Genomic DNA, 25,007 nt, shown 5'->3' on the forward strand with positions numbered 1-25,007 from the left:
GTTTTGCTGGGTCTGGATTCACGCTTGTGCAGTTGCGGAGAGGCCGTACATGCGTGTGGCCCCCGGGATCACATCTCGGCGGTGGGAGGGGCCGGTGCCTACCCTTTAGAACCCATTTTTAAGAACTGTTTATTTAGACACTGATTTATAAAGCTTTTAGTAATAGCACACCACCAGGGCCAGCATCCCTTCACCAACAACCAAAGGTTCTTTTCCTCTCCCTACCCCATCTCCATAGAAAGCATATTCTCTTTAAAATGCAGTTTTTTGGGGCCAGAGTGACACTACAGCTGGGATGATTCTTACCTTGATTAACAGGGGTTTAATCCCTGGTACCATATGCCCCCCTCCCCGTCCATGTCCCACCAGGATATAGTTATCTAGTTACCTCACCTATATACCACCAAAGTATTCAAGACCATACTTTTTTTTTTAAGTATATTTGAACATAAAGAAATTGTCCTTTCTGGAGAGGCTGCAGTCTCTTGTGACTACCTTCTACACAAGTGTCTAGCTGACTTCTTAAAGCGCTTCTATGTCTTCTACCGATGCCTGGCAGAACTGCCAAACCCAGGTCTCACTTCATTAGTTGACTGATTGAGTCTTCCAAGACCTGAGCACAGCCCTTCTCTCTGTTCCTTCAGGGATCCAACAAACTGAATGAAGCTCTTCTGCAAAGAATAAATGACGCCAAAAAAATCCACCTGGTCCCCTCTCACCTCAGAGACAAGTTTGTTCTGCGTTTTGCCATTTGTTCCCGTACTGTGGAGTCTGCCCATGTGCACCTTGCCTGGGAGCACATTAAAGCACTAGCCACTGAAGTTCTGGGGGCACAGATGGAGGAAAAATGAGCCAGTGGCAGCAGGTGAGTTGCACTGAATGTTACAGGACAAATTTCCTTTAGCAAAAAGATCAAGCGATATCCCTGTCTAGTTGGTAGATGTAGGAAAAATGACACATCATAATGATCCTTTAAATTCCTAGATATATTTGTACATTGTATTCTTTGAGATGGGGAATCAAAGAATGATAGATCGTATATCTGTGGAATCCACCTTCATATCTTGTCAGTGTATTAATGAGGTAGCTTACTGTCATAACAACCTTGTATGTTTACCTGGGAAATTGAATACAGAGTAAAAAATTTACAAAAAGAATTTCATGTGACAGATGCTTATGATTCCTGCTGGTGCAGGAAGAAAAAAAGCAATGTGTATGCCACAGAGCTTCTTGTGGTTGCTAAGGATTTGCCCTACTTGAAGTCAGCAGTGTAAACTTGTAAGAAACACCTGTTAACAAGGCAGGGTTACTGATAAGGGAGAGTTGGAAAATGATGTCTATTTTAGCCACAATAATCTCAAGTCTTTTAATCAAATTATTTCAAGAATAGCTACCTTCAGGGGCTTTAGCAAGTAGGGCTCTTGTCTTGCACATGGTTTACCTATGTTTGAATCCCTGTCTCATATAGCCCCCTAAGCACTCCCATGAGTAATTCCTGAATGTAGAGCCAGGAGTAATACCTGAGCACCACAAGATATGGCCCAACCAAGTCTACCTCTTTTCTCTTTTGCCTCATTTGAAGGTCAGGGGCTATGGATATCTGTAATCATTTCTCATGTCTCTCCCTTTTCATTCCAACTGCCCACCTATCATAACCTATGGGAGATGTTAAAGCTCAGTGTCTATATCTGATCAGTTGATTTTACTGACAGGGTTAACTTCTTTGTCCTTATTAACTGTGAACATCTGAAATAGCAGTGTGCTCAAAAAAATTAAAGACTACGGAGCTGGGGAGAGAGGTGAGTGGGAAGGGTGCTTGCCTAACACATGGCTGACCTGATTTTGATCTCTAGCACCCCATATGTTCTCTGAGCACCACTAGGAGTGATCCCTGAGAAGTGCCAGGAGTAAGCCTTAAATACTGCTGTGGGTGTGGTGGAATAATAAATTATAAGTTAAAATGATAAACTTATTTATGAGAAGCCAATTCATGGCTTCTAACCAATGTTAGACACTTCTGTTGAAGTTTTCCTAGAAAGACATTCTTTCCTGCAATAAGCTTTGTAGAAGATCCACTGCTTCTAAGCTGAGGGTCCCCACGCTGTGTGAAGCCAACTCTAAGGCAATATTATGAACATTTCCACAAGGCACTGGGAGAAACTCCTATATCCACACAGTGACACTGCTCTAAGACAAGGACAAATATGAGAGTGGGGAGATCCACACAAAGCAAAACTGTATTAGATGCACACTTCACATGAACACTTATGCAGCCATATCATCTGCAGATTTATTTCTATATACCCATGGCAAGCCAAAGTGAACGATAACACAGTGGGTAGGGGGTTTGCCTTGCATGTAGCCGACCCGGGTTTGATTCCTCCATCCTTCTCAGAGAGCCTGGCAAGCTACCGAGAGTATCCCACCCACATGACAGAGCCTGGCAAGCTACCCGTGGCGTATTCGATATGCCAAAAACAGTAACAAGTCTCACAATGGAGAAGTTACTGGTGCCCGCTCGAGCAAATCGATGAACAACAGGACGACAGTGCTACAGTGCTATCTATGGCAAAATACAGTAGCATTAAAAATTATCAAAATGAAAGGCACGTTTTTGATAGAAGCCACAATGTTCAAAAATCATACATATCAAATACAAAGGCAAAAATAGGATTAATATGTTTTAAATGTATAATAGGAATGCATGCATATATAATTGTTCTTACTAGATTCTCTGTATCACTGTCATCCCATTGCTCATCGACTTGCTTGAGCAGGCACCAGTAACATCTCCATTCATCCCTGCCATGTTCAGGGTCAGGGGAATGAGGCCCATTATTGTTACTGTTTTTGGCATATCGAATATGCCACTGGTAGCTTGCCAGACTCTGCCATGCGAGATTCTGCATTGCTCTCTTCCAGAAGCTTTGTTTTATATCTTTGGATTTTGGCCACTGATGAGATTACATGGCGCTGGGGCAGTTTGGGTGTGACTGCCAAGCTACTGGAAAACTGGGGATCTGGGTGGAGGAGGCCCAATCCTGATCTGAGCAAGCTTGGAGATCTCAGCCACCACAGGTCCGGCACAGCTGCGTTCCTCTGTCGGTTCCTTTATAGGTGAAGCTCGTCCGAGCATGTGGAGAGTGGCCTTGAGCATGGCTGTGGTTGTGTTCTGGAGGTTTTTGGATGCCAGGGTTTTGCTTGGGGTGGGGCCTAGATTAGCTAATGTAAACCTTACTTGTGCTTATTTGGAGTTATTACATCAAATTCATGTAGTCACATCTCTAAGAGAAAGAAATATTTCCATTTTCCAGAGAGTAGAAACTAGCTAGAGATTCTAACTTATAAAAATGCGCTATTAGAGAAGCACAGTATCTGCATCTCACTGGAGAACAGTATAATCCTTCTGTGCATTCAAATAAGAATTATTATTTGCGGTTACTGAGGTCAGAATACCAATATTGTGGGAAGTCCCCCCACACCAACAATGCTAGGAACAGTAGAGAGGTGTCCTACAATTCAATTCAGTCCTGACAATTCATCCAGATAGAATCAGGATAAGTTCCAAAAGACTTCTTCCCTCTCCCCACACCACACAACTTCACACACCAATGCCAAGTCCAGGTTGTCACCTATGCTTTTAACTAACAGGTAATTCGAGGTCTCCATGAACCCTTCCTTAGGTTTGGTTCATCTGTCAGAGTGGCTCAGCAAACTCAGGGGAACATTATACTTAGTATATCATTGGGTTATTATGTGTTTATAACAGCTCAATGGACATCACAAGGAAAGGGCCTAGAGGATCATGTTCTCTCCAGATGCCACTCACCATACATCTCCACATTCACGAAGCTGGAATCTCTCTGAACCCATCTTTTCAGGTTTTTATAGAGATTTCATTACGGTATCATGATTAATTAACTGGCCACTGGAAAAAGATTCAGCCTCTTGCTCCTCTCCCCTACCTGGAGGTCTGAAGCTAGAATGGAAGGTTCCTCATCTTTTGGTAGTTTAAGAGTCACTTGAGACAAAAAAATGATACATTTCACTACTTAGGAAATTCCAAGGATTTTAGGAGTTGTTAACCAGAACTGTGAAAGACCAAAGAATATTTTTTATAAATCACAACACCATGAAAGTATTAAAACTTGGTTCTTTAATATTTCTAATACAGATACATGTTTGTTACTTTTCCCCTATAGAGACCAAAAGCTTAAAAGATATACTGGAAAGTGGAATGACACAAAAATGAATTTCATCCTGATTCCATGTGAACAACCCTACATGTGTCTGTTTCTTTCTCTGAAAGCATCCAGAAGTGAACGCATCTGTTCAGTCCCTCATCAATAAATATTGCTTGCTGTATGAAAAGTTAGTACCAGTGTTTAACAGATTTTTGTAGTATTTTGTTGTGATTTTTGCTGATTAAAAATTGTAGTCTTGTGCTTGTTAGTGGTATGAAAGTCTTAAGAGAAATATTTCTTAGTTCAGTCTATAATGAGACTTGAGATTATACCTGTGGTCTTGAATAGTTGCTTTCCTGACTTCTCAGTATATATCAGGCATTATTTAGGAAACATCAATCATATACAATTGCTACTTGGTGATGACTCTAACTTAAAGGAATAAATTCAGAAGGAAGACACAACCAGAGTCTGAGTCTATTGGTTTGATGGGAACAACAGTAACCTGCAGAGCTCTGAATTCCTTATACATCTATCCGGCTTGAAGTGCCATGAATTAGTTAGAAAGCTCTCAATGCAAACAATAATACTAACGGCATGGGGACATAGAACAGTCCACTGGGGAACTACTAGGAAGCTACAGATCACTGAACACTTAAATAACTGTGGAAGTTGAGGTTGCCTACAAAGACATTGAAAGTGTTTGTATCTATCATGAGACGACACCCAAGGACAGTAGATACAAGGACCAGGAAGATTGCTCCATAATTGGAAGCCTACCTCATGAAGGTGGAGAAGGCAGCTGGAATAGAGAAGGGATCACCAAGGAAATGATAGTTGGAAGAATTAGTTGGGATGGGAGATATGTGCTGAAAGTAGATAAAGGACCAAACATGATAACCTCTCAGTATCTGTATGACAAACCATAATGCCCCAAAGTAGAGAGAGAGTATGGAATATTGTCTGCCATGGAGGCAGTGGTAGGGTGGGAAAGGGGGGGTATACTGGGGATATTGGTGGTGGGGAATGTGCACTGGTGGAGGGATGGGTGTTTGATCATTGTGTGATTGTAACTCAAACATGAAAGCTTGTAACTATACTTCACAAGTGATTCAATAAAATATTAAAAAAAAAAGTGTTTGTATCTGAGTGTGCCCTTAATATTGCTGCAAAGACAAGAAGAAGAGTCACCAAACTCACTAATGCCCACCCTCAGTGTTTCGGGGGACCACCTCCCTCTAGCTGTATCCATCACAATACCTTGAGAAATGAGAGTGAGTAGGAGACTGGGATGCAAGATGACTATGGTGATGCTGCAAGAAATCATGCACAGAGCTGACAGAGCTGGGATTTATTAAAGAGATAATTCTAACCCCCACTCCCACCCTGTCTGATCCAGAAAATATCATATTTAGTAGAGTCTGGGACTCCTGGCCATAGACCCCCAGAGAGAAAAACCTATTTGGTTTATATAGTTCTCACCATCACAGGTCACATTCATAATATAGTAATAAGACCACAATCACCTGGCGGGAAGCAGGAAGAAGCATCACCTCCACGTATACCTAGCAAACATACTCAGGTGTCAGACACTGATTTAAATGTTTTTAAAATACCAACTTACTTCAGAAATCTAAATTATAGTTCCACTTTACTGATGAAAAAAGAGACATGAAGTGGTTCACTATGAAATTGTGAAATTGCAAGTTCACAGCACTAATTGTTGGTTATCAATGGTCAGAAATCAGTCTGACCCTAGAATCCATAACCTTGCTTACTTAGATATGCTGCCAAATTTGTTGTCTTCCCTCAGATGGATCATTTCTTAAGATCACTGGCAATAAGGACAATGATTATCTTCAAAAAAAAGCATATTCACCTCCGAGGAGAATCTTGGCTCTTGACTCCAACCTGGACAATCCTCAAATAGTCCAATCTGGAGAAACCTGTAAAGGTGCATGAAATTGTATTAATCCATGCTAGCCCAGTGCTACTTTATAAAACATACTTTCAATGTAGTGTCATGATTCAGTCCATAGACCACAGTCTGCCTTAGACTAGACATGAACTTGCACTGACTTCTAGAATCTCTCAAAAATGGCTTCTTTCAGTTATCACTGGAAAAATCCCAGAGGAATCTGGAAATAATCAACATCTGATAAAAAGGAATGCTCTTACTTATTGATACCCTTATGACCTCCATGAGATGGGCATTATGAGCTGGCATTATGAGTGTCTGAAAACACTTCTCCCAGTGACTAAGATCATTTGTTTAAAGTTTGTGCTAGATTACAGATAAGATTAGGGGCTCGGTGGCACAAAATTGCTCTTATTTCAGATAACAGCTACAAGTCCTAGGTTTTTAAGATTTTTGACCGTGAGTTTAAATTGGAGGTTCCCATGACTGCCTCCTCAGGACCTTTTTGCTGGACTCAGAAGGTTGCTTTACTCACATTTACTGGTTCATCACAAAGGAATAACCAAGTAGAAGAGAAGCATTGGGGCAAGGTCTGTGGAAGGGGGGTTGCTTTCCAGTCATCAACCCCCCTTACACAGACCTTGCCCCATGCTTCTCTCTACCCTCCCAGGACCTCACTACATTGACTTGACGATATTCAAGTCCCACTGTACATAGTTTCCTATGGAATTTCCATCACAGAAGCACACTTGATTAAGTCACTGGTAATTGGTGAGTCACTTTATCCTCTACACTCCTTTTTCCCTGGTTGATAGTGGGAATGGTTCATAAAGTACCACATTTCTACTCCTTCCTTGGTCTTTCTGGTGTTCAGAACCCTTCTTGATGCCATCTAGGAGCATCAAGAATAGCTTCTTAGGACTTAAGAAAATGCTTTCAACCAAACACATCCAGGACTTTAGCAGCACTGTACTGGTACCAGGGAAAAGTACAAACTACAACATTTTTATTGTGTGACACCTAGGAAATCTGGAATTTCTTCTCTCTGAAACTTGCCAAAAAGTAAAGTTCCTGAGATCACTGCATCTTGTTCAGGCCGACTACCTGCTAATAACAAAAGGAAATTTGTAGAATAGTTCAGGATATAAGTAACAGGCAGTATCCCCCACTAACCCCCTGATTGTCATAAGGAAGAAGAGGATAAGGGACTACAGGGTAAAATTACAGACGGAGAGCAAGAGAGACAGTACAGTACGGGGCGCATTTGTCTTGCAAGTGGTTGCAGGCTATGATTTTTTTTTCTTTTTGGGTCACACCTGGCGGTGCACAGGGGTTACTCCTGGCTTTGGAATTTCTCCTGGGTGCTCAGGGGACCATATGGGATGCTGGGAATCAAACTCGGGTCAGCCTCGTGCAAGGCAAACGCCCTACCCACTGTGCTATCACTCCAGCCCCGCAGGCTATGATCTTAATTCCAACCCCCTGACACCACATATGGCCCCCAGAGTACCCCCAAGGGTCACTTCAGATCAGAGTAAGGAATTATCCCAAGTATGACCAGGCGGTCCCCCAGCCCCCCCTGTATAAAAGCACAAAAAAGAAAAAAGAAAGAGGGTACCACACCGGGGAGGTTGATGGCGATGATGAGGCAGGCGAAGGAAGGAACGGAGCCAGCTGGTTGGTCTCAATAGCAGTTTATTCCAATCTCCTCTCTATACACTCCCGTCTCTCTCTCTCTGCTTCTTCCCCGAACCCCCTCATACAACCACCTTAAATCCCCCAGCACCCGGGATCAGGGCTTACACATAGGTGTGGTCCCAATCAATAGGGCAATAGGGGTAAAGTTCTTTCCCTCAGGGGATGCTTCTTCTAGGACAGATTCTCTTTCAGCAGGTCACCCGCCCAAGAGCAGAATCCCATGGGTGTGTTTCTCCTCTCCTTGTCCAACTAACATATAAGTATTCATATTATTAATCATTTTGTATGGACATGGCAAGAGATGTATTAAGCTTATAGAATTGCTCTCCTGGGGTCATCTCAATCTCAGACTACAGTGCTCAGGCCAGATTAGTCTTTCTTAGTCCTAGCAGGGTCCTAGTCTTGTCGTTGTTTTTGGATTATGATATGACATGTCCATGACCAAGCTCTTAACATATAGTTAAGCATTGGGCACTTTGACCAGGCCCATCTTGATGCCAGGGTAGCACATAACTCACCGCTTGCCCTGGGTCCGTCCCATCCCTCGTCGGGACTCTACTTTTGGGGGTGCTAGGAAGTAAGGGAAGCTGAGGCTTAAGTCGAGAAAGCAGATGCCCGGGAGTGAATAATATTCGAAGCCAATTAAATCCCTTGTTACTAAAGCTTATTAACAATTGTCTTTGTCCATACAAAAAGGATATTGCTTTAAAGTAAACTATTCAAAAGACACAAGGAGAGGAGAAAAGGCAATATTAAATTACAATACAAGTTCACTGTCCTAGCAAGGTCTGACCTTACAAATTAACAGAGTCTGATTAGGGGAAGAGCTGAATGACTAGTTGGGGAAGGGAGCATAGACGTGATTATGGGTAAACAAAGGAATGGGAGTGACTAGGGAAGCACCTTGGTGGGCGTGACTGATATACCTAAGCTCCTAGTGGCAAGGGGAACAGGACATACCAATGTAGTCTAGAATAGTTTAGAGATTATTACCAGATAAAGCTAAAGTCTTTATAGCAAGGGAGAAAGGACAAACCAAAGTCAGGCCTAAAATATTTAGAGCTATATTCCAACACCACCCCCCCAATTAAAATAAAAATTAACTACCCATCAACATTGACTTCTCTGCTATAACCTAATTAAGGTGTCTTAATAGATGTGACTAATTATAGAAATTTAAAATACTAATATTGTGCAAAAATTATTTGAAAGAAGGAATAAAGACAGCCTGGTATTTCATTTTTGTTGTCTTTCAAGTGGTAGTCAAGGGTCCTGGGGGACATTCCCTGTAGGGTAACATTGGTTTGTCCTTACTCCCTTGCCACAGGAGTTTAGGTTTAAGTGCTCTGGAGATAGTCCCATTCCTTTGTTTATCTGTAAACTTCTCTACACCCTCCTTCCCAACCAGTTAATCACCTTTTCCCTAATCAGATACTGTTATCTTGTAAGATCAGATCCTTCTAAGGACTCTGACTTGTACTGTAAGTTAGTGTCTTTTGCACAGTTTACCTTAAAGCAATGTCCTTTCTGTATGGACACAGGAAGACAGTTAATATTATGCTTTGTACCTTGGGAGTTGATTGACTCCGAATAATATTTACTCCTGGGCATCTGCTTTCTCGACTCAGTTGCCCTTAATTCCTAGCACCTCCCAAAGCAGGGTCCCAACAAGGGACGGAATGAACCCAGGGCAAGCTGTGAGCTACCCTGGCATCGAAATGGGCCAGGCCAAAGTGCCACAATACTCAACTATAAGTTGAGGGTATGATCGTGGACAATGCTGTTATGATCCAAAGGTAATGACAAGACTAGGACTCTGCTGGGGTTAGGAAGATTAACCTGGCCTGAGGACTGTGGTCTGGAATGTATAGTGAGATGTCCTCAGGAAGAACCAAACTTTATATCTCTTACTGTGCTCATACAGAATGACATTGCTAGAAATATAAGAAGTAGATTTACTATAACTATTTAAGCAGATTACTAGCTCACACCCTGGCACACCCTTGTTTGGACCCCCACCCTTGAGCGGATCTCCTTAGATGAGATTTGTTAATCTCCTCGAGAAATGGTCTTACCCTTCTTAGTTGATTTGTTAATGTTCAACCCACCTTTGTGTCACACCCTATGTAATTTGCTATATAAACTAAGACTGTGGGGCACTGAGGGGAGACAGAACAAGAAGACGGAAGACACAGAAGTAAAGAGAGAAGGCACAGAAATAGGAAGAACACAGAGAAGCACGGGAGAAGACACAGAAGCAGGGGAGACACTGAAGCAGAGCATAAGGCGAAAGAAGTGAGAGTGAGCAGGGCTTGGGAGAGAGAAGCAGAGGCGTGCGAGAGAGAAGCAGAATGGGAATGGAGGCTGGAATAAACTGCAACTGATACTGACCAGGCTGGCACTCGTTCATTCCTTTGCCTGCCCATCTCCATCAGCCTCCCTGGGGTGGGGGGAAATGGCGTGAGACTACTGAACGCGGGCGGGCAGTGGGAGAGATAGAGCCCTGCTGGCCCCTCTTCTTTTGTGAACACACACAATTCCCAGTGATAGTTAGCCTACTGGGTCAGTGGTTCACTGCTAGGGATACAATGCTGTTCAGGCCCTGCTGTGGTAAGGACCATAAGGGAACTCTGGCAGTACTAGGGACCTTCAAGGCCACATCTGATAATGCTTGGGCCTTACACCTGGTGATGCTCAGAAGTTCATGTGTTGCTAGGAATCAAACCTAGATCAAGAATAAGCCTTGAATACACCCAAGTCCCCAGTGTTCTGATTGGATTTTTTCATTAATTTTTAAAAATTTTAGGTATTGTAACTTAGAATACTGCTAATGTGGGGTTTCATGAATAGTATATTCCAACTCCATCAGCATCCCCCCTGCTCAAACTACTCTCCACCCCATACCCCCACTATAGTATGTTCAGTTCTATGGACCAGTTTTCAGGTTCTGTTGCCTTTGGCCACTTATTACTCACTTACTACAGTGATATAAAGATTATTTTTCTCACTTTTCTAAATGAGGCAAATATTAAAATCTGTCCTCATCACCTCTGTGTCTGTCCTTAACTATACTTATAATAAATAACAGGTGAAAAAGAAAATACTAGACAAATACTAATTTGCCCACAAAAACTTCACATAGGGGCCAGAGAGATAGTACAGTGGGTAAGGCAATTTGCCTTGCATGCTGCTGACCCAGGTTCAATCCCCAGCACTCCATGTGGTTCCTTGAGCTTACCAGAGGTGATCTCCATGCTCTATAGCCAAGAATAAAGTCTGAGCATCACCAGCAATGCCCTGAAACAAAAACAAAAACAAGACAAAACCAACAGAAAAACTTTCATACAAATGGAACTCCCACTTTAGATCAACCTGGACGTAGCTCCACAATGCACAAGTTTGAAACTGTTCAAATCACGAAGGTCAAATATAGATTCATCTCCATTTTAAGAGATGGAAGATCATGTGTCATCATAAAGGAACCAATGGGCTCATTTATGACATGGAGCATATGACTTACATATGAGAAGCCCCGAGTTCAATCTCTGGAACTTCCTACTCACCGGAACTGTGGCCCGGACACTGAACCATGGGGTAGACTGGGTATCACTGGAAATAGTCCTGAGACCCCTGACCAGGGCAGCATGAGCAGGGTGCAGTTGTCCCCAGGCCACTGTAATTAAAAGTAAACCATCTCAGAGGCACTACAGGTAGCAGACAACCAGTTGAGCCCTGCCCACCAGGCCTGGTTTGGAGCAGCAAGCCTGAAAGTGGTGCTGGCAAATTTGAACAATACCCCATAGCTATGAAGATCATCTTGTTGAACAGCTATGATTTAGTTTACACAGCAACAACCCTCCGTCACTGCCCAAGCTGGGTGGACTGTTATGCTATATGAACTACCAGACACCAGCAACTGTGAACCTTAAGGTCAGCATTCTGGCCAGATAGATCATGATGCTGTAACAGGGCATGGGTACCACAAAATTCCCCATTGTCAACCAGGTGCTTATAAATGGAAGTTGAAGGTACCAGATTGATCTTAAAAAAGCATTCAAGAAATCATCACAAAGTATTTGTGGCTGCCAGAAATTGGTAGTCATAGGCCCTAGCATATGGAATAAGAACACTGGATTGCTTCTCAGAACACCTGTAACTCAAGAGTTCCATCCATCATTCCCACAAAGCACCAGGAATAATGAAAAAATGAAGGAATTCACATGGTGGTGAGAGGGAAGGAATCTTGGGTCACTGGGACACTTACTGAACATGGTAACACCAACACAAAAAGTAATATTAATCTCAATGTTTATAATACCACTGTTTACAATGGGTAAGATATAGAAGAAATTTAAGTACCCTTACATAGATGATTGATTGGATCATGAAGAGTTGGTACATTTAAATAATGGAATATTATTCAACTACTACGAAAGAGATACTCTTTCCATTCTGAGCAAGATGGAAGAAATGCAATGCAATTATGTGAGAAGAAATTAGTCTTTACAAAAAACACAAGTGCTGAATAATTTATTTTGCCCATGTGCAATACAAAATTTACACACAAAATATGACAAACCAGTCATAAAGTAAATTTGACGAGAAATGAGTGGATGGCTGTTAAACACAAAAAGTTAAAAAAAATTATATGATCCCTCAAACTCCACAAGGAGTGATCCCTGAGCTCAGAGTCAGGATTAAGTTCTGAGTACTGTTGAGTGTGGCCTCCAAAACAAAACAAAACAACAAAGAATAAATATAGCAAAGGGTCTAGTGTTCTGAGTGGGGCAATGAATTGTGTTCTCATGTAATCCTTTCCTATTTTTTAAAATGTGTTATGTCATTCCTTCATTTTGGGTCTATTTTAAAACTCTAAAGAAAGGTCTTCACAATTTTTTGTCTCATAATTGCCTTGCATTTAGATGTTCTATATTATTTAATAGTCATTACTTGCACCAGTCATTCACTTTCTCAGAAAGAGACAAGTGGAGGAGCTAGGGAGCTGGAAGAGCTACAGAAAGGCTGCTGAGAATTTTTGGAACACGGGATCTTTTTTTCCAGTCTATAGAGGCACATTCAGGGAAAACCATACTTTAACATGGTTGTATGAGACTGTTCCTTGGAGCAGTGAGTACACTGCCACAACGAATGACAAGCCCAGGAAGGAAAATCCATGGGGAGCAGAAGCAGAACGGAAAGATTAAATGTCTGAACCTTCACTCGCAACTCTCTCTTTACCAGGAAATGTAACACTGGCAAAGCAGCACTGACCAGAAACACCTCTAATTTTTGATTCTTGTTTTTAATAAACTTTCTCCTGTTGCCCATCTTTGCACTCCGTATCCAGGTAAGGGACACCATGTGACAGGGCATGCTTAGGTTATGTCCTTAAACACGGACCTGCCAAATGCTAGACTGCTCATTGTGCGGCATCGTGACACTAATAACTGCACAGTCACTGACAGAGGCGAACTCTGGGTTTCCTCAGGAAAGCAGCACCCCATCACATGACCTAACACGGTCCTTCTGCACATCAAAATCTAAGGTAACAAAAGAAAGTGTGCCGGAGTTTTCCAGTCAACTGTCCGGAAGCAGCGCAGGCTCAGGGAAAGGCACGTTTCAGGGAGCCCTAAGGAGCCCGAGTGGCTGCGGGCAAGACAGTGCTGTGGCGAGTCACCGCTACCTGCCCCGCGCCTACACCTGCCCGGGCGACCAGCTCACGCATCCTACCTCACGTGTCCTAGTTCACGCGGAGCGCGGGCCGATGAGCCCCCTCAGCTCTCCGCGCCGTGTGGGCCTACTTCAGAAGAGACTGGCGAGGGGACGTACGACCCCACCGCCGCCCCAGCGGACCTCCAAGGCGACTCGAGCCCCGCGCCCTCAAGCCTAGTCCCGCCCGCCCATTTTATTGCGCGAGCCCGAGTCTCGGCCCCGCCCCGCGGCGCTCCCTCACGCACGTCGCACGCCGCACGCCGCACGCACGGGGCGGGGCCGCAGCTCCGCTCCGCGCATGCGCCAGCCTTTCCCCGCGCTTTTCGGACGCTCCAGGTCGGTGGCAGGAGGTTGGAACGGTCGGCGCGCGGCCGAGTGCCGGCTGGAGAGGGACCGGGGCTCCGGGGACGCCCGCTCCGCGGCGAGTGGGTAGCGTGCGCCTAGGAAGCCGGGGCGCGTCAGGGTACGGCGCCCGGCCGGCCGGGACGTCTCCGCCGCCGAGCCCCTGGGGGAGGCGCCCGGGAGCAGCCAGGCTTGCCCTCAGCGCGCCCGGCCTGCGGGTAGTCTCACCGCAGAGCCCCTGAGGGAGGCGCCCGGGAGCGTCCAGCGCGCCCTCCCTAAGGCCCTCCCTTCTGCGCAGCCCTCCTGAGGGAGGCTTCACGCAGCTCCTGCCCGCCGAAGCCGAGGGCCGAGTCCTAACGGGCAGGGAACGGCCTGAACAAAGCCGTGACCGCTGAGCACACGCCAGCGCTCACCGTCCTCGATATTTAGCGCCTAGGGAAGGTCAGAAGGGCTGTGTCTTTGGTTAGCTCTAGCCAGAGGGACGTAGCATTCCGGGCTGGCATTTGCCGAGTGATCGGAGTGTGGGGAAGACTGGAGGCGCGTGACGGGATGACCGGGGGAAACCCCGGGGGAAGGGGAGTGACTGGGAGCCGTGCCCAGGCGCAGATGACGTAGGCTCGGGAAGAAAGAGCGTGTTATTAGGGGTGTGAAAATGTGATGTTTTCTAGGTCGTCGTTTTCATTACCTTATTTCCAGTATTGCATAAAAGATTGCGTTAAAATAGATTGGATCGAGGCACTTTGTATTGCCATCACAGGATTTCAATTCTAGTTTTGTTGTGTAATTTGAAGTAATAACTTTAAGCATTAGGATCTCTCAGTCTCTCTGTCTGTCTGTCTGTCTGCCTGTCTGTCTCTCTCTCTCTCTCTCATTCTCTCTTTTTGCTTTTTGGGTCACATCTGGTGATGCACAGGGCTTACTACTCCTGGCTCATGCACTCAGGAATTATTCCTGGGTCCTGGGGGGACCTTATGGGATGCTGGGAATCAAACCTGAGCCGGCCGGGTCCAAGGCAAACACCCTACCCGCTGCGCTATCGCTTCAGCCCCAGAATCTCTCAGTCTCAAGTGACTCTTCTTTAACTAAGATTTTTGAGCAGGCACCTACAATCCTACAATGGCACAATTTTTGTTGGGCATTGTGTGAAATACAAAGCTTTAATTTTAACTTTTTTAAATGTGACTATTATTAGAATTTTAAAAAGAAAACGAGTGTATCTTTGGAGTTCGCGCCTCATTGAATGTGTTTCCATAAGTACACCGTTCACACTTACCTGGTAACCATTTGCTTTTAACCAACCTCTTTTACCTGTTCTACCTCTTTGTCCTCATTCCTTTCCTTCTAGTTAAAATCATTTGTTGTAAGAGTAAGATAAATGAGGTTCTCATTTCGTTTGTTCATTTCTTGCTTTCTCATATGAGTGCAGTCATACATATTTATCTAATCTGTTTCACTTAACATCTTCAAGACCTATCCTTGTTGCAAATGGCAAGATTTCTTTTTTAAAAATATTTGAGGAGTATTCCATGTGTGTATGTAAATAAGTATTAATCACATCTCGATTCAGTTTTTAATATTTAGAATGCTTCCATATATTGACTTGTGAATGCTGCAGTAAACTTAGTAGTGCTCAGATAATTTTGAATTAGTTTGATCAAATTCTTCAAGTACCTAGAAGTGTGATTTCTAGATCATATGGTACTTATACTTTTAAACCTTTGGGAGCTTCCATACTTCTCCATTGTGCCTGGCATAATTCACAGTTCCACCAACAGTATGCAGTGTATACTGTTGTTCCTTTGTATGAAGACAACTTTGTTCTCACACTTGTATCTTGTTTTTCTAATGTAAATCATCTCAAGGTGTGAATTACCTTGTGGTTTTGGCTTAAAATTTCCAGTGAGCATTTTTTATTGTCTTCTATTAGTCTATATGTCTTCTTTGAAGAAGAGCCTATTCAGATCTTTTGCCAGTTATAATTGCTTAGTGGTAGGGTAAAGGTGGTTTCTAGCAGTGCTTAGGAGGCCAGGTGGCCCCCTTCCAGTGATTCTTAGCCAAGCATGCCAGCTCATAAATGCAAGGGTCTGAGAATATGGTGTTGCTTTAGCTCTGCTATGCCAGGAATCACCCAGACTTAAGTAGTATTTGAGGGCCTCCAGAACCATTCCTCCAGAGTCAAACCTAACTATACTCTGTAAGTGGTGCTTGGGATCAAACCAGATTGGCTATTGGAAAGGCATGCACCTTAATTCCTATACTATTTCTCATGGCCCCTTCTTCCCATTATTGATTGGGTTACTTTTGTTGTTGTAATACAAGTTCTTTATCTTGGATTTTAATTCTTGTTAGATGTTGAGTGTGAATATTTTGTTTAGTAATCTTTTCATTTTCATTATAGCTGCTTCTGCTCTACAGAAGCCTTTTAATTTGATGTAATTCCTTTGGTTTCTTTTGCTACTGGTGGTTCGCAAGGTCATCAAACCAATGTCCAGAAGCATATTAACTGTATTTTCTCTTAAATATTTTATAGCTTTGGGTTGAATATTTACTCCATTTTCATTGTTTGTGTAGGATTTTTTTTTTCTTTTTGCTTTTTGGGTCACACCCAGCAATGCACAGGGGTTACTCCTGGCTCATGCACTCAGGAATCACCCCTGGCAGTGCTCAGGGGACCATATGGGATGCTGGGATTTGAACCTGGGTCGGCCGCGTGCAAGGCAAATGCCCTACCCGCTGTGCTATCACTCCAGCCCCTAGGATTTATTTTTTAATTGAAAAAAGTCACTGTGAGATAGTTACAAAGTTTTTCATCATTTGGTTTCAGTCATACAGTGTTCCAACACCCATTCCTCCAACATTTCTATCACCAGTGTCCCCAGTTTTCCTCCTATCACCAGCCTGCCTCTGGTGGCAGTCACTTTTCTTCTTTCACTTTCTCCTTTTGGGCATTTGCAATACAGGTACTGAGAGGTTATCATGCAGTTCTTATTCAGAGTGATTGCCATAATGGTCTCTTCTCTATCCTAATTGCCATCTCCCACAGCACTTGAAGTAGGCTTCCAACCATGAACCAATCCTCCTGGCCCTTGTTTCTACTGCCCTTGGATATTAGTCTCATACTATGTTTTTTTTTTCCATCCCACAAATGAGTCCAGTCATTCATGTGTGTCTCTCCTGATTCATTTTACTCAGCCTAATACTATCTGTGTCCATCATGTCATCTACAAATAGTGATGACTTGACTTCTTTACCTATCTGGATCCCCTTGATATCTTTTTCTTCCCTAACTGCTGTGGCAAGTACTTCTAGTACTAAATTGAATAGAAATGGTGAGAGTGGGCATCCTTGTCTTGTTCCCAGTCTTAGAGGGAAGGCTCTTAGTTTTTCCTAATGGAGAATTATGCTGTGGTAGATGACATTGACTATATTGAGGAAAGTTACATCAACTCCCATTTTGTTGAGAGTTTTTATCGTGAATGGGTTCTGGATCTTGTAATAAATGCTTTTTCTGTGTCTATTGATATGATCATATGGTTTTTATCTTTTATTGATAAGTTGATTAACTTGCAGATGTTAAACAATCCTTGAATCCCTGGGATGAATCCTACTTGGTCATGGTGTATGATCTTTTTGGTGAATTAGATATTCTATTTGCTAGTATTTTTTGAGGATCCTTACATTTATGTTCATCAGGGCTATCTCTATAATTGTCCTTTTTGTGGTGTCTAAGTCTGCTTTTGGTATCAGAGTGATACTTGCCTCATAGAAACTGGAAGTGTTTCTGTTTTCAATTCCTGGAAAAGCTTGAAAAGGATTGACAATAGGTCTTCTTTAAAGGTTTCAAAAAATACACTAGTGAATCCATCCCTGTCTGGCTTCTGTTTTGGGGAAGGCTTTTGATTATTATTTCAATTTCCTTGATCGTGGTAGGTCTGTTCAGGTATTCCAGATCTTCTTGGTTCAGTCCTGAGAGTTTATAGGAATTGAGAAATTTATCCATTTCTTCTAGGTTCTCTTGTTTTGTGGCATACAGCTTCTCAAAGTAATCTCTGATGGTCTTTTGAATTTCTGTGGTTTCTGTTGTGATGTCTCCCTTTTCATTTCTGATTCGATTTATTAGGGTTCTGTCTCCGTCTCTCTTTATGTCTCTGTCTGTCTCTGCCTCTCTCTCTCTCTGTCTCTCTGTGAATCTTGGTAGTGGTTTATTGATTTTGTTTATTTTCTCAAAGAACCAGCTCCTGGTTTTGTTGATCTTCTGGATTTTTTTTTTTTTTTTTAATTTCAGCTTGTTGATTTCTGCTCGAAGTTTTATTATTTCTTTCCTCCTGCCTGGTTTGGGCTCCTTTTGATTGTCATTTTCCAAGTTCTAAGCTGTGAAGTTAATTTATTTGTGTGGGACCTTTCTTCTTTCTTTTTAACACCATTTTTGCTGTATTGCACAAGTTCTGGTACCTCATGTCTTCATCATTCTCATCTGTTTTCAGGAATGTTTTGATTTCCTCTCTAAGCCACTTATTGTTCAGTAGTGAGCTGTTTAATTTACAAGTTCTTGATTTGATTCTCCATTTCTGTGTCTGTTTAACATCATGTTTAACAACATGATGTTTCAATGCATCATGATCTGAAAAGATAGACTTTCTATCCTCTTGATTTTTATGGAGATAAGTTTTGTTGTCCAGCATGTGGTCTGTCTTGTAGAATGTCCCACGTGTACTGGAGAAAAATATTTATTCAGCTTTTGGGGGATAAGGAGCCCTGCATATACCTCTCAACTCCCTCTCTTCCATTTCTGCCTTCAAAAAAAAGTATTTCCTTGCTGAACTTTAGTTCATTTATCAAGAGATGACAGAAGAAAGGGGCAGTGGACAGGAGGGAAACTGGGGACATTGGTGGTAGGAAATGAACCACTGGTGAAGGGACAAGTGTTGAAACATTATATGATTGAAACACAGTATCATGAACAACTTTATAACTATATCTCACTGATTCAATGAAAATAAAAAATTAATTTTTTTGAGAACCAAAAATTCTAAATATCTAGCAAAGCAATATGATATATTAATCTATAATTATGTTAAAATAATTTTAATTTAGAGCAAGGAGGCCATAACAGTAACTTGAGAGAAGAAATGTGATATTAAACAAGAACTTCTTTGTTAGCACACTTGTTCACATATTACTTATTTTATAACAATTCCAATTTCAATACATCATGTTTAATTAGGAACTTTTGAGAGATTCTCAAGCATCCTCTATTGAATGCTCATTCACAAATAAGTTCTTAGAAACATGTTTATTTGATAGTTGTTTATAATAATCCTCCATGCTACTCTGACATTTGTAGTATAGTCATACTTTCATACAATGAAGTGTATAGCAAGAACTGAAATTGTGTTATGATTTCTGCCTCTGTTGCCAAGTGACTTTGTGATCCCAAGTAAGTTCCTTTCTGCCTACTTTTCATATTTATGCACTGGTTTTTATTTTTTATTTTTTTTTAATTCTTTTATTGATTCACCATGTGGAAAGTTACAAAGCTTTCAGGTTAAAGTCTCAGTTATACAATGCTCAAACACCCATCCCTTTATGCACTGGTTTTTAAAGTATTTTTTATTTATTATTTTACTTCATTCATAGGAGTGATTTTCTCTCACTGCAGATTAGAAAACTCAAAGCTCAATGATACTAAAATTTTTGCTTAAGATCTTTCATCTAGGCTTTTTTCCACAGCTCATATTCTCTCTTGGATACAGTATCTCTTTCTCAGTGTCTCCCTTAACAATTTTTTTTTTTTTTTTTTTTTTTTTTTTTTTTTTTGCTTTTTGGGTCACACCCGGCGATTCTCAGGGGTTACTCCTGGCTCTGCACTCAGGAATTACCCCTGGCGGTGCTCAGGGGACCATATGGGATGCTGGGAATTGAACCCGGGTCGGCCTCATGCAAGGCAAACGCCCTACCTACTGTGCTATTGCTCCAGCCCCTCCCCTAACAATTTTTTAAATTTCTTTCAGGAAAAACTTTTGCTTCACTAAAAAATTTTTTTTGAAAATCATCCAATATTTCTTAGACCAGACTTAACTCCCTGGTTGGTTGGTTTTATTTGTCTCTAATTCTGTTCTGCTGTATTGTTTTTTATTACTTTTCCATGTAAGCGTTATGAATATTTTCCTTGTTCTCAGATAATATTTTTGTAGGGATATTGGCAGTTTAACGTAACTAAATAACTTAAAAGCCAAGATTATTAAGGTAGCTTAAATCATATCTTCGGTCATGAAAGTCTGTGTGTAACTAGATAGTTCCTATGTAAGTATTATATTCTTACAAGTTCACATTATAAAAGTACTTTTGGACAAGCATATATTTAGAACACGTGACTTATATGTGGCCAACTATGGTTCTACCCCTGGCACAACATGGTCCCCTAGGATCACTTGGTACAGCCTTTGAGTCTTTCATGCATTTCAGGATGTGAACCTTGATGCCTTAGCATGGCTAGGATGGCCTGGGTAATTTGGCATCACAGAGACCAGCAGTACGGCTTCCCTGGACCATTGCAATGAAAATCATTGTTGGCTTCCAAGACTTCTTGAGCATGCTTTGGAAGGTATCTGTTCTCCACCTCCAAGCCCCTCAAGCAATTATATCTAGTAGTGGATAAAGCTCAGTGGTAGACTGTGTGCTTCATGTACATGAGGCCCTGTGTCTACTCACCAGCATCTCCAAATAAACCGGAAAAGCTATGTTTAAAGTATACCTCTGTTTTCTTCATCTCTATTCTTTCACTTTTGTCATTTATTATAGGTCCTCTAAAATGCAGACCTCCGACTCTAAATCTGTGCACCTGAGTGAATGGCAGAAGAATTACTTTGCAATTACATCTGGCATGTGTACACCTGGACAGAAGGCTGATGCATACCGAGCACAAATACTGCGCATTCAGTATGCTTGGGCAAACTCCGAGATCTCCCAGGTCTGTGCTTCCACACTTTTCAAAAAATACGCAGAAAAGTACTCGGCAATTATTGATTCTGACAATGTTGGAACTGGTTTGAATAACTATGCAGAAAACATTTTATGTTTAGCAAGGTCACAGCAAACTGACAGTGAAAAGTGGCAATCTGCTCTGTCAGTAAAAAATGTCTTCAAAGTGAATGGTGTGCAGGAAATGATGCAGGCTGGCAAGAGATGCAGAGATGCTCTCCTGGCACCTTCAGATGCCTCCATAGTGATCCATAAAGAGACTGCTGTCTTTGATCTTCCTCAGTTTAGTGTTTGTGGCAGTACTAGGGAGAATGGTACATTATTTAACTCAGATCACTCTACAAATAGGATTTCAGGCGTCCCAGAGAATAGTTCCGTGACGTGCCCTCAAGATGCCCAGCTACCTACTGTGACTGATGCCACTAAGACCTGTCCTGCATTTTCAAAACCTTCTGGTGAACCACGTACTGCAAAATTCCATGCCACACCACTATTTAGAAATACCAAAAAGGAAAATAACATCTCTCCAAAAGCCGATGTAGGACTAAATATGTACTTACCTAGTGAGTCTTGTTTTCCTTTGGACTGTGAAAATTCACAGAAAAGAAAAGCTTTTTATGGCTCTGGCATCATTGATGCCCTTTCTACCCCAGTGCCTAAGGTTCTTAGTAAAACAGAAAATATTAGCCAAAGGGAGGAGAGCAACCTGCCTACTTTTAAAACTGCAAAAGAGCAACTATGGGTAGAGCAACAAAAAAAGTTTCACCAACCCGATCATGCAGCAAGGTCTTCATATGGTGGAATAAAAAAGTCTCTGGGGGCTAGTAGATCTCGAGGAATATTTGGAAAGTTTGTTCCTCCAATACCTAAGCAAGATGGGGGAGAGCAGAATGGGGGGATGCAGTGCAAGCCTTGCCGCACAGGATCTGTAGAACTAGTGCAACCTGTTGATGACCATCTGAAGAACTTAGAACCAAAGATGATTGAACTTATTATGAATGAGATTATGGATCATGGACCTCCAGTAAATTGGGAAGATATTGCAGGGGTAGAATTTGCCAAAGCCACAATAAAGGAGATAGTTGTGTGGCCTATGATGAGGCCAGATATTTTTACTGGTTTACGAGGACCTCCTAAAGGGATTCTACTTTTTGGTCCTCCTGGAACTGGTAAGACTCTTATTGGCAAGTGCATTGCTAGTCAGTCTGGGGCAACATTCTTTAGTATTTCTGCTTCTTCCCTGACTTCTAAATGGGTGGGTGAGGGAGAGAAAATGGTTCGTGCATTGTTTGCTGTTGCAAGGTATCAGCAACCAGCTGTGATATTTATTGATGAAATTGATTCCCTGTTGTCTCAACGAGGAGATGGTGAACATGAATCTTCTAGAAGGATAAAAACCGAATTTTTAGTTCAGTTAGATGGAGCCACCACGTCTTCTGAAGATCGTATTCTAGTGGTGGGAGCAACTAATCGACCACAAGAAATTGATGAGGCTGCCCGAAGAAGGTTGGTGAAAAGGCTTTATATTCCCCTCCCAGAAGCTTCAGCCAGGAAACAGATAGTAACTAATTTGATGTCCAAGGAGCAATGTTGCCTCCAGGAAGAGGAAGTTGAGCTGATTGTACAGCAGTCTGATGGGTTCTCTGGAGCTGATATGACCCAGTTGTGCAGAGAGGCCTCCCTTGGTCCCATTCGGAGCTTACAGACTACTGACATTGCCACAATAACACCAGATCAAGTTCGACCAATAACTTATATTGATTTTGAAAATGCTTTTAGAACTGTACGACCATCTGTGTCTTCAAAAGATCTAGAACTTTTTGAAAACTGGAACAAAACTTATGGCTGTGGGAAGTAAATTGGGATACTTGAAATTTAAAGATATCTTTGTGGTGCAGTCTTTTCTACTTTTTAACAAGAAAAACTTCATTTTATTTTGCATATTCTGTCAATTTTATACCTCACATGGCATACTATAACAAAAGGTTAAATTTTGCAACACCTATGTTAAGGTAAGCTTGTTTTTCTTCCAGCTATCTGATAATAAATCTATTCACGTGCGATGAGAAATTTTTGTTTCTATGAGATCTTGTCAAGTTGTAGAATGTGAATAATCAGCTCGAATGGAACGTTAAAAGAATTATTTGTAAATGAAGATATATCTGATTTATTTATTTTTCATTGAGTTTCTTGTAATGACCCTATCATTCTTTGTACTTACTGTTTGAATAAATTTAAGAATTACCAAAACCTAGAGTGAAAGTGCCAGTTTTTACTTCATTCTAGTTTTGATTATCTTAGTTTTCTCCTTAAAAACGGCTAATAAAATATATTCAGAAATAGCAGGTGTAATCTAGCATGAGATATAAAGTTCAAAACTTTATATGATATGAAAGGTAATGAGTATTGTTCTTGTTCAATGGTTAAGTGATACTTAACATTAATATTAACACCACATCCTCTTCCTCAAAAATATTTTTATATTTTATAGTGGGTCATTACGTTTTTATTTTTCAAATATTTTAGGAGTAGGACTGTGCTCTGCATTTCATCTTTTGTAATCTGCTCTTTTTTTTCTTTAAGTATATTATTTCCCACATTAGAACCACTTACAAGTGCATTGTTTGTACACATCTTCCTTTGTCAGAATGCCTTTATTTCAGTTATGCAATGGTCTGTTAGTCCTCTGTTAGGGGACCTTTAAGGCTACATAGGTGATTTATCTTTTATTTACTATAGTAAAAATTGAATGTGATAAAGATAATGTGTGTATATACTTACATATATATATACACATACCTACATACATATAGGTATATATATATCACTTGAGCTATATTTAATTTTTTTAATTAAAATTTTTTTAATTGAATCACTATGAGATACAGTTACAAACTTTCATGTTTGAGCTTCAGCCATACAATTATTGAATACCCATCCCTCTACCAGTGCACATTTTCCACCACCAATGTCCCTACTATCACTACCCCCCTCCCCGCCCCTCGAAAGTAAGCCTTCCCCCTGCCTCTATGGCAGACAATTTCTCCCGTACTCTCTCTCTACTTTTAGGCATTATAGTTTGCTTGAATTTTCCCACCACCATTCAAGCCTGCCTGCCAAGGGCAGATCATTTATTTTCTATGACTAGAGCAATAGCACAGCTGGTAGGGCGTTTGCCTTGCATGCGGCTGACATGGCTTTGATTCCTCTGTCCCTCTTGGAGAGCCCAGCAAGCTACCAAGAGTATCTCACCCGCACGGCAGAGCCTGGCAAGCTACCTGTGGCATATTTGATATGCCAAAACCAGTAACAACAAGTCTCACAGTGGAGTTCTTACTGGTGCCTGCTCCAGTGAATCGATGAACAACAGGACAGTGCTACATTATGAATATCATGAGGTCATGCTTCTGGAATTCTAAGATTGTAAATGGTTGGGGTCCAGAGACATCTCTGTAGGGTGCGAATCCATCTTGCAATTCAGTTGGCAATCCCTGGACCAGGGCTATTGGTGTGCTGAGATGGCGCCTGGAAGCAGATTGTGGGCCAGCGGGGAGCTGGGGAGTGACAGCCTGACTCCTCTGCCACCACAATGTGGCCTGGAGTCTTAATACTGGAACCCATACCTGGGCCTTGCTTGTGTAAGCTCACGATTGCTGGGGCTTCATTTGGAGTGGGCCGGGAGAGCGTATCTGCTCCATCTGAGGTGCCCCAGTGAAATTGGCTTAGTATAGGGACCCAGAGATGGGACTCGCTACTGTGTCTCTGGACCAGAGGTATTGCGCTAAGATCTTGAGCAAAATTCTTATATAATAGATCATGAACTGGCTGGGTTGGAGGGGGGGGCTGGAGTGATAGCGCTGCGGGTAGGGCATTTGCCTTGCACATGGCCGACCTGGGTTCGATTCCTCTGCCCCTTTTGGACAGCTCAGCAAGCTACCGAGAGTATCTCGCCTGCCTTCCAGAGCCTGGCAAGATACCCATGGAGTATTTAATATGCCAAAAACAGTAACAGGAAGTCTCACGATGGAGATGTTACCGGGGCCCGCTTGAGCAAATTGATGAGCAACAGGATGACAGTGACAGTGAACAGGGGGCTGAAGCAATAGCACAGCGGGTAGGGCGTTTGCCTTGTATGCATATGACCCGGGTTCAATTCCCAGCATCCTATATGG

At 42.1% G+C, this 25,007-nt stretch overlaps 2 protein-coding genes and 1 long non-coding RNA gene across 5 annotated transcripts in view; 2 read left to right on the forward strand and 1 right to left on the reverse strand.

The window, feature by feature from the left end:
• Positions 1-5,318, forward strand: part of DDC (dopa decarboxylase) — an 87,196-nt gene extending 81,878 nt beyond the window's left edge. The window contains exons 14-15 of the mRNA XM_055127111.1: positions 645-865; positions 4,203-5,318. Of these exons, the coding sequence (XP_054983086.1) occupies positions 645-851 (207 nt within the window). The 3' untranslated portion in view covers positions 852-865; positions 4,203-5,318. The remainder of the gene's footprint in view (positions 1-644; positions 866-4,202) is intronic.
• The window catches only part of LOC129402106 (uncharacterized), a 29,265-nt gene extending 15,546 nt beyond the window's left edge, over positions 1-13,719 (reverse strand). The window contains exons 1-3 of the long non-coding RNA XR_008628546.1: positions 13,531-13,719; positions 11,039-11,097; positions 6,064-6,130 (exon numbers count right to left, since the gene is read on the reverse strand). This is a non-coding gene — a long non-coding RNA (uncharacterized LOC129402106). The remainder of the gene's footprint in view (positions 1-6,063; positions 6,131-11,038; positions 11,098-13,530) is intronic.
• Positions 13,720-13,825: 106 nt separating this feature from the next.
• Positions 13,826-23,074, forward strand: FIGNL1 (fidgetin like 1). Of its 3 annotated transcripts, XM_055127855.1 has the most exons (3): positions 14,413-14,465; positions 20,320-20,458; positions 20,656-23,074. In XM_055127855.1, the coding sequence occupies exon 3, from the start codon at positions 20,666-20,668 to the stop codon at positions 22,691-22,693; it is 2,028 nt and encodes a 675-aa protein (XP_054983830.1). In that variant the 5' UTR covers positions 14,413-14,465; positions 20,320-20,458; positions 20,656-20,665; the 3' UTR covers positions 22,694-23,074. The 3 variants fall into 3 exon arrangements, with proteins under 3 accessions (XP_004616237.1, XP_054983831.1, XP_054983830.1); XM_004616180.2 differs by lacking the exons at positions 14,413-14,465; positions 20,320-20,458 and adding an exon at positions 13,826-13,848; XM_055127856.1 differs by lacking the exons at positions 14,413-14,465; positions 20,320-20,458 and adding an exon at positions 13,872-13,937.
• The last annotated feature ends 1,933 nt before the right edge of the window (positions 23,075-25,007 follow it).

The sequence above is a fragment of the Sorex araneus genome, chromosome 2 (assembly GCF_027595985.1).
Source record: "Sorex araneus isolate mSorAra2 chromosome 2, mSorAra2.pri, whole genome shotgun sequence".
Taxonomy (NCBI): domain Eukaryota; kingdom Metazoa; phylum Chordata; class Mammalia; order Eulipotyphla; family Soricidae; genus Sorex; species Sorex araneus.